This window comes from Dreissena polymorpha, chromosome 8, assembly GCF_020536995.1.
Source record: "Dreissena polymorpha isolate Duluth1 chromosome 8, UMN_Dpol_1.0, whole genome shotgun sequence".
Classification (NCBI taxonomy): Eukaryota; Metazoa; Mollusca; class Bivalvia; order Myida; family Dreissenidae; genus Dreissena; species Dreissena polymorpha.
The window spans coordinates 3004972-3020353 of NC_068362.1; the positions used below are offsets into that span (position 1 = coordinate 3004972).

At 34.9% G+C, this 15382-nt stretch overlaps 1 protein-coding gene and 1 long non-coding RNA gene across 3 annotated transcripts in view; one reads left to right on the forward strand and one right to left on the reverse strand.

Moving 5' to 3' along the window:
* Window positions 1–4123, forward strand: part of LOC127842896 (uncharacterized) — a 45059-nt gene extending 40936 nt beyond the window's left edge. Inside the window, exon 2 of the mRNA XM_052372704.1 lies at window positions 2382–4123. Coding sequence (XP_052228664.1) covers window positions 2382–3101 — 720 coding nt within the window. The 3' untranslated portion in view covers window positions 3102–4123. The remainder of the gene's footprint in view (window positions 1–2381) is intronic.
* A 2298-nt stretch (window positions 4124–6421) lies between these two features.
* LOC127842916 (uncharacterized) overlaps window positions 6422–15382 on the reverse strand; it is a 29465-nt gene continuing 20504 nt past the window's right edge. Inside the window, exons 1-3 of one of the 2 annotated variants that reach the window (XR_008031973.1) lie at window positions 7303–7592; window positions 6955–7128; window positions 6422–6781 (exon numbers count right to left, since the gene is read on the reverse strand). This is a non-coding gene — a long non-coding RNA (uncharacterized LOC127842916). Of the gene's footprint in view, window positions 6782–6954; window positions 7129–7302; window positions 7593–15382 lie in introns of those variants that run through there. The other variant, XR_008031972.1, reaches the window with a different exon arrangement.

The following is a 15382-nucleotide window of genomic DNA, read 5'->3' on the forward strand; positions in this document are numbered from 1 at the left end:
TCGAATGCCGCATCGGATGCATCATCGTCAGAAAAATAAATATGGTCGGCCTCTTCGTCCCGCGTTTCGATGTATTGCGCGAATGCCTCGTAATCAGAAAAATAAATATGGTGGGCCTCTTCATCCAGCTTTTTGTCAATCAAATAGTCATATGGCGATTGAACATAAGGTAGATGTTCAATTTTATTTTGTTCTTCATCATCGACGCCACCGATTTCGTCCGCAAAACAATTGTCGAATTCTTCTTTATATTTTTCCTCCAAAAAACGTTCGTAAGATTGCAAAAACTGATCTTCTATCATATCATCGATATCACGGCTTCTGCAAACCCAACACATTTTTCGATCATGTATTTTTACATCTCGATCATTGGAAACTGTTTGAGTTGTGTAATTATCATCGTCGTTTCTGTCCTGGCAATATATTTGTTTTTGATTTCGCTTTGCATTGCGTATTTTTGTTCTTCGTTTAGAAAGTTGCCTTTGCAAACGCCTTTGTTCAGCCTTTTTACGCTGCTTTTCCGTTTGTTTTCGATGAGAATTGGGGCGGGTACGAGTACAAGTCTTTTTAATATTCGCCGTATGCAGTTCATCCAAATCACAATAATCTTCGTATTCGTCATCATTTTGGTCACCTTTAGTTTGAAGGCTATCAACGGATTTTGTTGAACATCTTTGGGTATAATCGCTAGAATAATTATCGCTTTCTGTTTCCACAATTCCATAGTTCAATCTTTGATAAACTCGATATAGCTTTTCAAACTCTTTTTGCAAGTACCTACCGAATAACTCACTGTCAAAAGGACAAGCACGGCGAAACCGTCGCTGACTGAGTCTCACTTCTTCTTCTGTGTTCAAGTTCCAATCGAACACAAAGGGGCAAACTGGGCACAGCTGTCGATGCCTAAGTCTCACATCTTCTTTATCCATCTTCCAAATGGAAATGTGCACATGGCAAAACACGCATCGAACACACTCAATATTTTCGGAGATTACACAAGTGTCGTAGATGAACCCTTGGCTAGCCAGGTCTTCCTTTGACACGCCGAAATGGGAAGGCCTGTTTTTAAACGATTGAAGTCTCTGATACAACGACATGTTTGCGAACGAACGTTCTTAGACTCAGTAAAGCATTCATCTGCTATTTATACAAAAAATTGTAATGTAAATTTTATGTCCATCCATGTAGCGATCAAATGCCTTATTGTCAGAAAAATAAAACGCCCGGCAAAATTAGCGGGGGGGTCTTTTTAAAAACCCCACCCCCCTTATTCAACCCTCTGAACATTTTCCGGGCATATCATATAGCGCCGCATCCCGCACCAAAAATGCACACAAGAAAAAAGTGGCTGTGGTTTTTCATATTATGTTTGTTGTCCTATTTGAACTGTAATATATACAGCTAAGTTTTTTTTTATATATTTTACTGAAAATATAACTATGGAATTGTCGTCGTCTAGCATTTTTATTTAAAACAAGATTCAAACATTTATGTATTCAGTCTTAAAACAATGTCGCCTATATAAGAAATTGAATGACAACACATGCATGCAACTTTAATACTAGGTGTTTTATAGACAAATGGTATCGAAAGCGTTTAAAACTAGTAATGATTTTGTATTAACTTCCACGTGCTAAGCTGTAAATATGCTACTATTAGCAATATTCGCTTGTTGTTTGCTGGTTGCGTATTTTAAGACCGAATTATGTATGACGAATCTGTTTTAGAATGTTTTATCAAATATATGTGTTATAACCTAAATATATTTTAACAACCATTATTTAAGACATATTTATCAAACACAAACTAGTATAAAATGAACAGTTCGCTCATGCTTATTTGCGAGTTTGTGCACGCAATTTGAAAACGTAGTGCCTAATATGTTTCATAAACATGAACCACATGAAGGGACGTATTAAAATATTAATAATAGTTAAATACGGATTCTAACACGGATTGTGACAAATTCTATATAAACAAAAAATAAAATAAATCGTCTATGGGTTATTATGCTAATTATGGGCGGAGCTTATACACGGAAAGCACGCGCTGTTACTAAACAAAACATGCCGATACATTTTCTACCAGCGTAACAATCCGGCATTTTATAAATGAAAGTCGATCTGATCGACAGAATAGCCGAAAGTTATTTTTACATTGTTTAAATCTTTAGAAAAAACTGTGTAAGAATCGAAATATTTCCGTTATAGTTTGTTGTCAAATAACCCGCGGCCGGAAGTTTAGGTACGTGGTTTCAAATCACTCGTGCTTCGCACTCGTGATTTAATCCCTACGCCGTGGGTTATTCGACAACAAACTATAACGTACAAGAATTAGTTCTTTAATAAAAAGCGTGTTTTACATTGAACATTGTCTTGCAGGTCCGATGGGTCGTAGAGGCTGCCAATGCAAGAATTAAACGTTGGAAGTATCTGGATAAGGTCCTTCCAACAACCCAGGTTCCATTTATAGGGGACTATGTGCGCATAGTATGCGCCATTTCGAATAAGTATTTTACTCCCATCAATGCTACAAAGAATAACGAGGAGGACCTGTTTATGGCTGCACGCATGCGAGAGTTGCTGAGCCATTCAAACGCGCTTCAGCAATTTGTAACTGAAAACAATCTGGAACGGCGAAGTGTCGCCAAGTGGGTTGATACCAACCATGAATATCTTGACTTTCCATCTCTAGATGACAACACACTACGGTTATTGACTTTAGGCACTTACCAGTTAAAACTCACAGGCAGTTACATCCAAGAGTACCTAGGCAGTGACTGCAATCTTCAGCTCTACCGAGAGATGGAGGGGTTGATTAGAGTCAGGTTGCAGAGCAGACACGTATCCTCACGCTCGTATCTGATCTGGATACGTTACGATAGTGACCACATCATTGGTTGGTACTGTCGTTGTAAATGTGGGTCACGAACTGTCGGTACTTGTTCTCATGTTGCATCAGTTTTGTGGTACCTTGGACAGCAAATCCCGTTATCTAGAGAACCAGGTGTGAAAGACTGGGGACAATACCTTGATGATGCGGCTGAAGTACCAGAGGCGGTTGATTCTTCTGACTCCGAGGAAAGTAATATCGAGGAGTAATGCTCTTTTCATATTAAATTGAGCAATGAATAGACTTATTATCCAAATGTTACTATTTGTGTGCGTATGAACTTAATTTTGAAATAACAATTACTGGCTGTGTGTTATTTAAGTGTATCCATTAAACGAGTATTTACTGCTTACCATATACATGACTGATGTATTCATGTTAAGTGAATATAACACATATTTGGAGATTTCTGCTATTATAGCACCCATTTAGTAATATTTAGTAATATTTATTTACACATCAACTTTGTAAATAAAATGAATCAAAATGTTCCTATCACATAGTGTTTAGTTGTGTGATTAAGATCAATTTCGTTCATTATTGTAGTTTGTTGTTGAAATGTATGCATTAAACTTGTATATACTGTTTGCCATATATATTTATCTCAGGTTTATATAACATGTATTGCAGTGGATACAGTTACTATAGCAACCATATTATAACGTTTTTTTTCACATCAACTTTGTTAACAATATGTTGTTGTTTTTTTAGTGCAAGAGACGACCTTATCTTTGTTGACTGTTTATACAGTTTTGAGTTTGTAACTTGTCGTGGTACTGCACATTCACAATGTCGTTTATAAGCGCAATACTGGTTATATTATAGTTATTATGTTAAATATAAACAGTTGCTGCAGCAACATCCATATTTATTGATATATTCATGAGAGTATAATGACTGCGCTTGAAAACTGTCAATTGATAAATGCTAAGTATCGACAACTCAATTGATATGTATTTGTCTCATCAAAAAAAATGTTACCATGGAAACGGAGGTTTTAGAATTACTATGCTCACAATTCACATTTGATATTTGTATTGACAATAATATGTATTGTTCTTAATATTGCTAGTTAACATACTTAAATAATGGATACATGTGTCATTATTATCTTATTATGTAAAAATGGGTATGTGTGAATGTGTTGCCATGGTTACCATACCATATATGTTGTTACGGTTTTAATACATGTTTTTCGGAACTACACACATTAAATAAATATTTCAGGTAATTTTTCTTAATAAATTCCATAGGGCCATTTTCGACCCTAAGTGAACCTAGTCCTTTATACATAGCAATTTATCTATTGATACATCGTCCGTTGTCTGCTAAGAACAATAGAAAAGCGACTGCTGACACTTGTACCCATTTAAAGTTAATCCGTGTAAATACAAACTGTCAACAGATGCAGGTGTCTTTATGCCACCAATTATCACTTCTCGACCTTTTGACTAAGATCAAAGTGTAAAGTGTATTTTTTTATTGCGTCACGCCTTAAAGTTATCCGTTAATGATATGCACAACGGTTCTGCTACAAACTACTTCTGACCAATCAAAAATAATTACTCTATCGTTGGATACGCCTTTAACCAATCGCTATTGTTCAACTTCACATGGTATATTTTTTGATTGGATGAAGGTGTGGTTTCGTTGATTTATTCACAACTGTCCCACAATTTATGCATAATCGTTTCGTAAATAAATAGATCTTATCTGAGTGAAGATTTCATTCATTGTTTGATTATAATAATATTACGCACTCACCCTGGATTATTAAAAAGTGTAATTGGACACATTAAATACACAATTACTTTCGATTTGCTGCTTAGTATTATTAGATAAGACGTTTTTCAAGAATGCAGAAAATATTCCTCGGGTATCTCGTGATTTACAAATATGTATATAACAGTCGAATAGCAAGCGATGCGAGTGTTGGTAAATTCACGTGTTTCGTGCATAATGGCGAAAGCGTTTTTGATTATTTGAGAGCAAGTTACAATTATTTTGACCATATAATGAATTTCTGCGTTCAAGATTTTAACGAATTTTCACATCAATAGCACTAACATTTTAATACAAAAATATCCGCTCATCATATAAACGCTGAAAGTTATTAAGTTAAATGGGAAACTAATTTTGATTTGTGAAATATATATTAAGTTCGAAATAATCAATGATATGTTGATTATGATTTTTGAACAATAAAATATATTTTTTGTGATAATAAATAATTGAAACGTTGAATGTTTCGTTTTAAATATATCCTTATTATTAATATCCCAAAAAATGTCAACTGCCAGTGCAAAAGCCCTCAGAACCATGACTAAAACGTCACTTAAACATGTCTGAGATATTGAGGAAATTTACCCCCCGACTCATGGCAGAGTCAAGGCAAAAACCAAGTTTTTCTAGCCACATTATACCCCTCGACTTATGGCCGAGGTAGACTTATGGCCGCAAATGTACGGTATATCATACAGCGTTAAATCTGGCAGATATCAATGTAGCGGTATGATGAATGATTTCATAAACTTAAAGATTGTGTACCAGTTCACAAACAGCCGGATTTAGAAACAGACTAATTAACCTAACTTGAATTCAATACTCTTGTTTTCAGTTTAGGTTTCATTTTTTCATCGAAGGCCATAGTGTTGACTTTTGCAACAAACTAACATTTTGCTGTTGATGAGTGACAAGCAATGTTGTTAAGGTTCCTGCACAGCAATGAAGACATTTGACATCTGTTTTGCAAAAAAAGAAACACCGACATGAGTATTTATGTTTAAATTTACATGGGAAGAGTCTGTTCATTGGGAAATTAAACAAGAGCACCGCCTTGCGGGTGCAGACCACTCATCTATTTTCTTTTTAAAGGTGAAGGGACTCTCATTTTCAATCACAAAGGAGGGAGGGGTGGAGTGAAGAGGGGTGTATAGTGTGGGTGTGTGGACATTTATTACATTATCTTCCAAAAATGCGAAAATGCCCAAAAAAAAATTCGGGGGGGGGGGGGGGGGGTATAGTGTGATGGTGTGGTGGTAATTTGTGAGATGATCTTTAAAAAAAAAAAAAAAAAAAATTGGGGGGGGGTGAGTTGGGGGGTATAGTGTGAGGGTGTGGTGTTAATTTGTGAGATGATCTTAAAAAAAAATAATAGGGGGGGGGGGCATTCGGGGGGGGTATAGTGTGAGGGTGTGGTGGTCATTTGTGAGATGATCTTAAGAAAAAAAAGAAAAAAAAGAAAAAAAAGAAAAAAATAGGGGGGGATTCGGGGGGGGGGGGGGGGGGAGGGGGGGCACGGGGGATGGTTTGGGTGGAGTCTATTGTGGTATGTCCGGTAAGAGTAGTTTTGTCAAAGTATCAATCAAATCTAATCATAAATAAAGAAGTTATGGCAATTTTAGCAAAATTTAATAATTTGACCTTGAGAGTCAAGTTCATTCAAAGGTCAAGGTAAAATTTAACTTGCCAGGTACAGTAACCTCATGATAGCATAAAAGTATTTGAAGTGTGAAATCAATAGCCTTGATACTTAAGAAGTAAAGTGGATCGAAACACAAAATTTAACCATATATTCAAAGTTACTAAGTCAAAAAAGGGCCATAATTCCATAAAAATGACATCCAAAGTTATGCAACTTGTCCTTTTACTGTACCCTTATGATAGTTTGCGAGTGTTCCAAGTATGAAAGCAATATCTATGATAATTTAGGTGGTAAAGTGGACCAAAACACAAAACTTAACCAAATTTTCTAAGTATAAAGGGCCCATAATTCCGTCCAAATGCCAGTCAGAGTTACATAACTTTGCCTGCACAGTCCCCTTATGATAGTTAATAAGTGTTGCAAGTATGAAAGCAATAGCTTTGATACTTAAGGAATAAAATGGACCTTAACACAAAACTTAACCAAATTTTCAATTTTTTAAGTATAAAAAGGGCACATAATTCTGTCAAAATGCCAGTCAGATTTACATTACTTTGCCTGCACAGTCCCCTTATGATAGTTAGTAAGTGTTGCAAGTATGAAAGCAATAGCTTTGATACTTAAGGAATAAAATGGACCTAAACACAAAACTTAACAAAAAATTTCAATTTTCTAAGTATAAAAAGGGCACATAATTCTGTCAAAATGCACGCCAGAGTTATCTAACTTTGCCTGCCCAGTCCCCTCATGATAGTAAGTAAGTGTACCAAGTTTGAATGCAATAGCATTGATACTTTCTGAAAAAAGTGGACCTAAACGCAAAACTTAACCAAAATTTTCTATTTTCTAAGTATAAAAAGGGCACATAATTCAGTCAAAATGCACGCCAGAGTTATCTAACTTTGCCTGCCCGGTCCCCTTATGATAGTAAGTAAGTGTACCAAGTTTGAATGCAATAGCATTGATACTTTCTGAAAAAAGTGGACCTAAACGCAAAACTTAACCAAAATTTTCAATTTTCTAAGTATAAAAAGGGCACATAATTCTGTCAAAATGCACGCCAGAGTTATCTAACTTTGCCTGCCCAGTCCCCTCATGATAGTAAGTAAGTGTACCAAGTTTGAATGCAATAGCATTGATACTTTCTGAAAAAAGTGGACCTAAACGCAAAACTTAACCGGACGCCGACGCAGACGCAGACGCCAAGGTGATGACAATAGCTCATAATTTTTTTTCAAAAAATAGATGATCTAAAAAGGGGTCATGTGTGCAGATTATCCAATCAGAATGCAGAGTTGATATGACAATGAAAGAAGTTGTAAATATTTAACCTTATATATTCTTTCCCAAATAATGACAACAATTGACATGCAGCAATAATTTTACTTGCCTTTTAAAAGCACAACAAAATCACAGGAATAACTGAGCATGCAGTTTATGTGTACTGTGTTAGTTCTTAAAGTCAGAGCAACATTTCTCATCATATCATGCAGACTCATAAATAAAGTTATGACCAGGATTTAATTTTTTGATTTTCACAAACTCAGACGATGATGAGGCGTCAACCCCTTCCACCCCCCAAGGACAGAGAATCGGTGTGGAGCCCCCCCAGCCACTCAGACGTTCGCAGTGGATTAGCCCGCAAGGGTAAGTATTGAGCAAAAAATAAACTTGACAGTCGTAAGAACAAGTAAGATTTAAAAAACAAAATTTTAGTCTGAGCCCCTTTTATTTAATTCACTAATGTTATATGTCACTAACATACTCCTTGCTTCTTATTTTGGATTGTTACTGATTAAGTTCAACCATTCATAAGTATCACAAAGAAATATTAAACTGTACCACATGTAAATAATAAAATTGGCGGATTCAACTTTTGAAACAATTTGATGAATCCTTAGCACTTTTCATATTCATGCTCAACCTGTTTTAAAATTTCATAATGTGAAAACTCAAAGGGTTTTTTTTGGCCCGATTTTATAGCCGAATTTCGGCTATGTTCCCAATCCCAAAAAGTATACTTTTTCCCAAAATGTGGCAAAAAATTCTCAATTTCCAAAAAAAAAAAAATTTTTTTTTTTTTTTTTAGAAAGAAGTGTCTTATGCGTATTTTATCTCAATTTTAATTCAATCACATCTAACAAAGTATTTTATGATATTCTTCTTTTAATTTTAATGATTATAAAGTGTTATATCAAATTTAGTATTTCCCTAATTAGTGGACTTTTCATGTGGAAAAAAGGCTAATTAATTAATTTTCCCAATTTCATGAAAATGCCGATAAAATTCCCAATTCCAAAGCCATGGGCTATCTTCCCAAAATGTGGAAAAAAAACCCTGACTCCCCACCTTAAAGATGCCCTTTCTTAGCTTAAACTATGGAAATTGTCTTATAAAACACCTTTCTACTGAGTTTAAGTTAGGATTGAATGTTTAAACACAACCAAACAGACATTTATGAAAAATATGTTCCTCAAATAAAGGACATGTTCAAGATTGTAAGGAAATAGAAAACTTAAAATTAATTGAACATTATGTTGGTGATTATCAAGTAATTTCTTCAAAAATAACATCTAACTAACAATTGGGAAGAGGCTTTAATAGGACACGTAACAAAATGATATATTGCAAGTCTTTCCTTTAATGTGTCATGTTCTGAGAAAACTGGGCATAATGCATGTGCTAAAAGTGGCGTCCCAGATTAGCCTGTGCTGTCCACACAGGCTAATCAGGGACAACACTTTCCGCCTAAATTGGATTTTTGCTAAGAAGAGACATCATTTAAACAAAAAATTCCATAAAAGTGGAAATTGTCATCCCTGATTAGCCTGTGCGGACTGCACAGGCTAGTCTGGGATGACAATTTTGGCACAAGCATTTTGCCCAGTTTTCTCAGAATGCGACTCTTATGTTTTACTTTTGGCTTGGGTATTTCATTTATTTTAGTTGATCCTTAATATTTTGGCAGAAATGTCAGATGTTTGTAAACTTTACATTCATTTTGAAAAAGTACAACATATGCTAGGAAATAGTACATCTATTTTGTGTGATAGTACTCATTTCTGCATGTCTTCTTATTGTAGGCCACCAGTGTACCGTGGGCTAGGTGAGATATTTAATTTTGATTTATAATATGAACACGAGATAGAATATCTGAATCCCAGTAATATTGTTCAAGAATGTAATGTGCTGTGCTTTTTTTAATAGAATTCACAAGTGTCTGGTTTATGTTGGCAAGTTTTAACAAAATCAATGGCCTTCATCTAGCCAATAATTTGTATTAATATTTAATACTAAAACAATGTATAATACTAAAACAATGTAATTAGGTTTTCCAACCATGCTTTATTTGATTTATTTAAATGTTCCATACTCCCAACCTCTCCATAGCATACACAATTATTGAAAATTCGGTGATATTAATCTTAAAGATTGTATGTTTTTTTTTTATTCAATCTTGTACTGACTTTTTGTCTATGTTTTTTACAGACGGGCCTGCACCCAAAAGGAAACGAAATACCAAAAGGAAAACTAGAGACGAGGAAAGTATGCATACAATAACAATATGTAATATTCACATTGTTTAGATTCACACAAAACCACGAAGTCAGTCAGCTAGATTATGAAAAAGGAATAGTCATGAATTATATTAACACTTTTATTTGCATAATAAGCAGTTTCACCAGTAAATGAAAAAAGGGTTATGGGGGTGCAATATCCAATTAGATGCAGCATTTACATAAAACTTTAAAACTTGCCTAATTTCAAAATGAACACATGATACCTCAGGCTGAAATGTTGGACAGTTATTATATTATAGAGTGCAAGTTTTCAGCGATTTTCCTCCTTCTTTATAAAGTACCGGTAAACGGTACTTTCCCAATCGAGCGAAAATTCCCCAATTCCCAATCGGCACCTGAAAAAATCCCAATCGGCGTCCGAATTTTTTCTCAAAACGATCGAAAGTTTCGTAACAAAACCCAACTTTCGGCGAGCGAACAAAGAAATCGTATAGTTGTGTGTAACCACGCGCTGGATTAATTTAGGGTTTTATTATTCAGCGCGTTCAATCAATAGAGTCGTTACTGTTTCCAGTTCTTTTGTCAGGCAGCCAGCGTACTGTTTTAGGTCGGTTTGTAACCTTATCGTAGTTTGAAATGAGTCATAATAGCAAATATTATGCAAAAAAACTAAAAAAGAGTCATCAGGCAAGTGGATCCCGTTTACTGACGCAGTTTGGTTTCAAGATTTCAAACAATCTTTGCACGACCAATCGGAACCGTCTATCACAGGACACATTGACAGCACTAATGATGCTGTGCAAAGAGGGATGCCAGCAACTAAATGATGATCAAACATCAAAGATTGTTGAAATTTTCGAAAAATGAAAGAGAGAGACATTGCTTTATAAGAGATAAAAATAACTAGTAATTGATTTTGTGTGTTCTTTATAATATTTTTTTATTTATCAGGTTTTTTTTCTCCACTTTTTGGGACGATAGCCCATGGCTTTGGAATTGGGAATTTTATCGGCATTTTCATGAAATTGGGAAAATAAATTCATTAGCCTTTTTATTCCAAACGAAAAGTCCACTGATTAGGGAAATACTAAATTTGATATAACTCTTTATAATCAATCAAATTAAAAGAACAACATCATATAATACTTTGTTAGATGTAATTGAACTATAATTGAGATAAAATACACATAAGACACTTATTTCTAAAAAAAAATAAAAAAAAAATAAAAAAATTTTTTTTTTTTTTTTTTTTTTTTTGGAAATTGAGATTTTTTTGCCACATTTTGGGGAAAAAGTATACTTTTTGGGATTGGGAACATAGCCGAATTTCGGCTATAAAATCGGGCCAAAAAAAACCCTGTTTATAATGACTGGTTTTTCCTTGTTGACCTACCCATCATTGCCTATGTATGCATGCCTTTCTGTCTGTCTGTCTGTCCCATAGCAAAAACAAATCTTAAACTAAAAAAAGTAAGCTAGAAGCTAAACTTCTTGAAAACTATGTCACATGGTAGGTTCATGTGTCTGCTTACTCTTGTGATTGTCAGACACACAAACATACCTTCCTCAAGACAAATGTGATTGTATGGCAAGCTTTGATATTTTGAGTGGTCTAAAAATGAATTTCAGGTATAAAGTATAAATAATAGTTTTGATAATTATTTAATTTTTCACAGGTACTCATGATGATGAAGTGATGAACTCCCCGCCAGGAGCCCCACCCATCAGTTCCCCAGTCAGGGCAACCCCCGCCAGCCCACTAACTACCCAGTCGGTGGACCGACGATTTGGGGACAAAATGGAGGCCTTCAGGTGGAAGGAACGTGCTCATCACATGGAGCAGCTTGTATGTATATCAACAGTTTTAAAGTATTGATAAGGGGAAACTAGTATGTATATCAACAGTTTTAAAGTATTGATAAGGGGAAACTAGTATGTATATCAACAGTTTTAAAGTATTGATAAGGGGAAACTAGTATGTTAATCAACAGTTTTAAAGCATAGATAAGGGGAAACTATATGGCAAGCGGTTTGATGCATAATCCCAAGAAACTAGGTTTCTCATGAGAACCAAGGTTCTCAAAATGAGAACCTAGGTTCTCAGAATGAAAACCTAGGTTCTCATGAGAACTATGGTTCCCAAATAAAATCTTGGGTTCTCATGAAAACCCAGGTTATCAGAGAGAAGACACGGAAAGCTTTCCAGAACCTAGGTTTTTGTGAAAACCTTGGATATCAAACAAGAACTTAAGTTCTCAGAATGAAAACCTAGGTTCTCATGAAAAACCTAGTTCCTCACAAGAACCTATGTTCTCTAGCGTACACCAAGTTTTTCAACCAAGATGTATGCTGTAAAATTGACGGAAAAATGATGTACTTGGAGCAAAATTTCGCTCAAGTGATGTAACTGAGCATTCAGTTGTTGAATTACAGAGATGGTTTCAATGCCAAGGTTAAAAATCAACTGGAAATAAACTAGAACTAATTGACAGGTAAGCATGATTTAGCTGTACTTTGTGTTAGTAACCCATGTTCATACTGCATGTTTCATGAAACTATTTGCCTTTTAAGACAGAAAGTTGTAAGAGATGTGTATCTATATAACAAATAAAAAATAAAGTATTTATCATTAAGCCATACATACTCAATGGAATCAGCTTGTAACATAAACCATATTGCGGCTGTATTGTTTGCTGTGGATGATTACATTTTAGAATTTAGAATTTAGAACTATGCAGTTGGAACAAGGGGAGAAAAAACAAGCGTGACCCTCAACCCTGTCACACAGCTACCCACAGTAAACAAGAGCGCCAATGGCGCTGAAAGCATAGTTGCAAGATACAGGGAAGTTGCTGCTGAAGTAAATGTTTAGGTCAAAATATACTAAATAGTTTCCTTATATGTTTCGATGTAAAAGCGACAACTTTGAGCGAAAATAAATACAACATTTTGCACATAGAGACCCCCATAACCATACCTTTTCTTGACGGGCATTCTTAGCTGAATGGATTTAAGCAATAAAAAAAGTATGTCATGTTCAAACCAAAAAAGAATTCGACTCAAATCAAAATCGACTGTTTTTGCACCTTTTTTTCGGCCGTTTTCTAGTGGATTGTAACCTTTTGCAGTGCCATTTTTTTACTTTAATCTCCAACTTTATCCTATTTCAGGGATTCAGTAGTGAACACCTATGCTTACCCTATCAATATCTCCAAACGATAAAACCAGAACAACAGTCTAAAGTGTATAACATGCCTTCGAGGAAAAAATGATGATTTGTTTAGAGAGTACAGCCCTTCATGACTCGATTATTTAGTATATTGTAACCTTAACAATTTCTGACATCACGAGTCGCCCCCCCTTGTTGTTGCTACCAAAATGTTCTATTTTTAGAAACGGGAATTCCAAATAGTGACGAATCAGGGGTGTGATTGAGGCAAAGTCAGAGGGAAGGAAAATTCTGTTGACTGATTTTGACTACGCGAATGGCGCGCATAACGCAATGACAAACCTAAAAACAGACATTAAAATAAACAACTTCTTGAACTTCATAACAATATTTCTTTATAAAAACCTGTTAAACTTCACATTTAACATACTGAGGATGCAAAGTAAACAGTTAAGTATTTATTGTGATCAATAGCAGCAGTTTTTCAATGTATTGAATTACAGTTAATAGACTAAATATAAACAAACACACTTGAGTGTTCTTCTGGTGTTAATGATGTATTAACTGAGTTAAATTAATATATTTAATTTTTTTACCTTTCAATATCTTGCATTTCACATCTTCACTCAGTTCAAAGCTATTTCAGTTAACTGAACAGCGTGACTTTCATAATAAAGCAGAATATGCATATGAATCTGATTATACACAGACCCACAGACATATAAATCAAATCATGTTTGTCTATTTCCATGTTCAAACAATACTCTTCTAAATTATTTTACTTCGCGAGTAGACTTAACTCCAATTTGCGAACACTGGTTTCCGTAACACAAATTCAGTGGGCACATTTCTTAACAAAATATGTGTTGCTTGTATCTAAAACGTTGTCTTTTTTTTGACAAACACATTTCATTATTCCTATCAGATTAGGTGATGTCAGTCGTTTATTCGATTGCTATTTGTTATTTCAATAATCTTAATTTTCTCTTCACAACGGCGCCATCTGCAAACAAATCAGCTGAGCGCATTTTAAGAACACAATTTTAATTGGAAGATTGGGAAACGACGGCCAATTATATGGCTCGTTTTACAAGTGCTTAGGCAGAATCTTCCAGTGTAAAATGCGGAAAATGCCGAAATCAGTGGTAGCCCCTCTCCCCCACATTTTTTAAAACGAATTTACGCAAATCTCAGAAGTGACATCCGGGACAACACCATCCGCGGAAGTAAGCGGATCCGCGGAAAAATCACACCCCTGCGAATGTGAATGGTTACAAAATGACATAACTATGAAAATAAATACGTAAAATTACATTATTTCACGAATTACATTATTTCACGCATACCATTATGCAACCATCCGTTTTCTTTTCCGACTTGATACATTTACAGCTTTCCATTTAATATTTTACAGACACAACACTCGTCCAGAATTCGAGCGAATCCATTAAATCCGTTGCCACATTTAAACCATTAGCTCTACTCGTAACGTTAATTTCTGGCTCAAAGTAAATCATTTAACTTCAATTAACACATCTCTATTACTTTCAAACTCTGCTTCATCAAATCCATAGAAAGGCAGGTCAGAATCCATGTCATAAATCAGAAAACATTCATCGTACTCCTCCATTTTTTACACATTTTTAAAGAATAAAAGTGCTTTATGCCCCACTTCCTGCTGAGAATATGTTAATTTCTATTTATAATTAACCGATGAAATGTAACATATCCTTAAACCAGGGCCTTATGAATTCAGTTATGTAAACATTTGACCTCTCCCAGAACATAACCTTTGCTCTTTAAAGTGTCGTATTGTAAATGTCTCATTTTCTGCTCATAAGGCGTTCAACTTTAAAGTTGTTTTATGTTATCAGTTTTCGCGACTGAAATCTACCATGGCTTCCCCAAATTAACCATTTGCATGCTGGAAATTTGTCGTCCGCTGGGGTGTTGTCTGCTGGATTTCTGTAATTTGCACTTTCTTTGATTGTTTTTTCAAGAAAAACTATCAGGATGGCAAACAGTTTGGATCCTAATGAGACGCCACGTTCTGTGGCGTCTCATCTGGATCCAGGCTCTTTGCAAAGTCCTTTAAAATTCAGTTCCAGCGCTAAAAGGGTTAACACCATTGGAATTGCCTATTATTCTTTATATATGTATTTGCCAGAATTAATCACTATTTAGATGCGTCATTAAATGTATGTATTTTTTCCTTTAATTTGTAGTTTGACGTACTGAAGACTTTTTTAGAAAGTCGCTTACATCAACGAAGAGATACATATTTCACTTCAATGACAATGCACTTGATATGCAAAACAAAGTATAAAAAAACAATACTTTATTGGTACGATAAAAGTTATTTATATTCAGCACGTT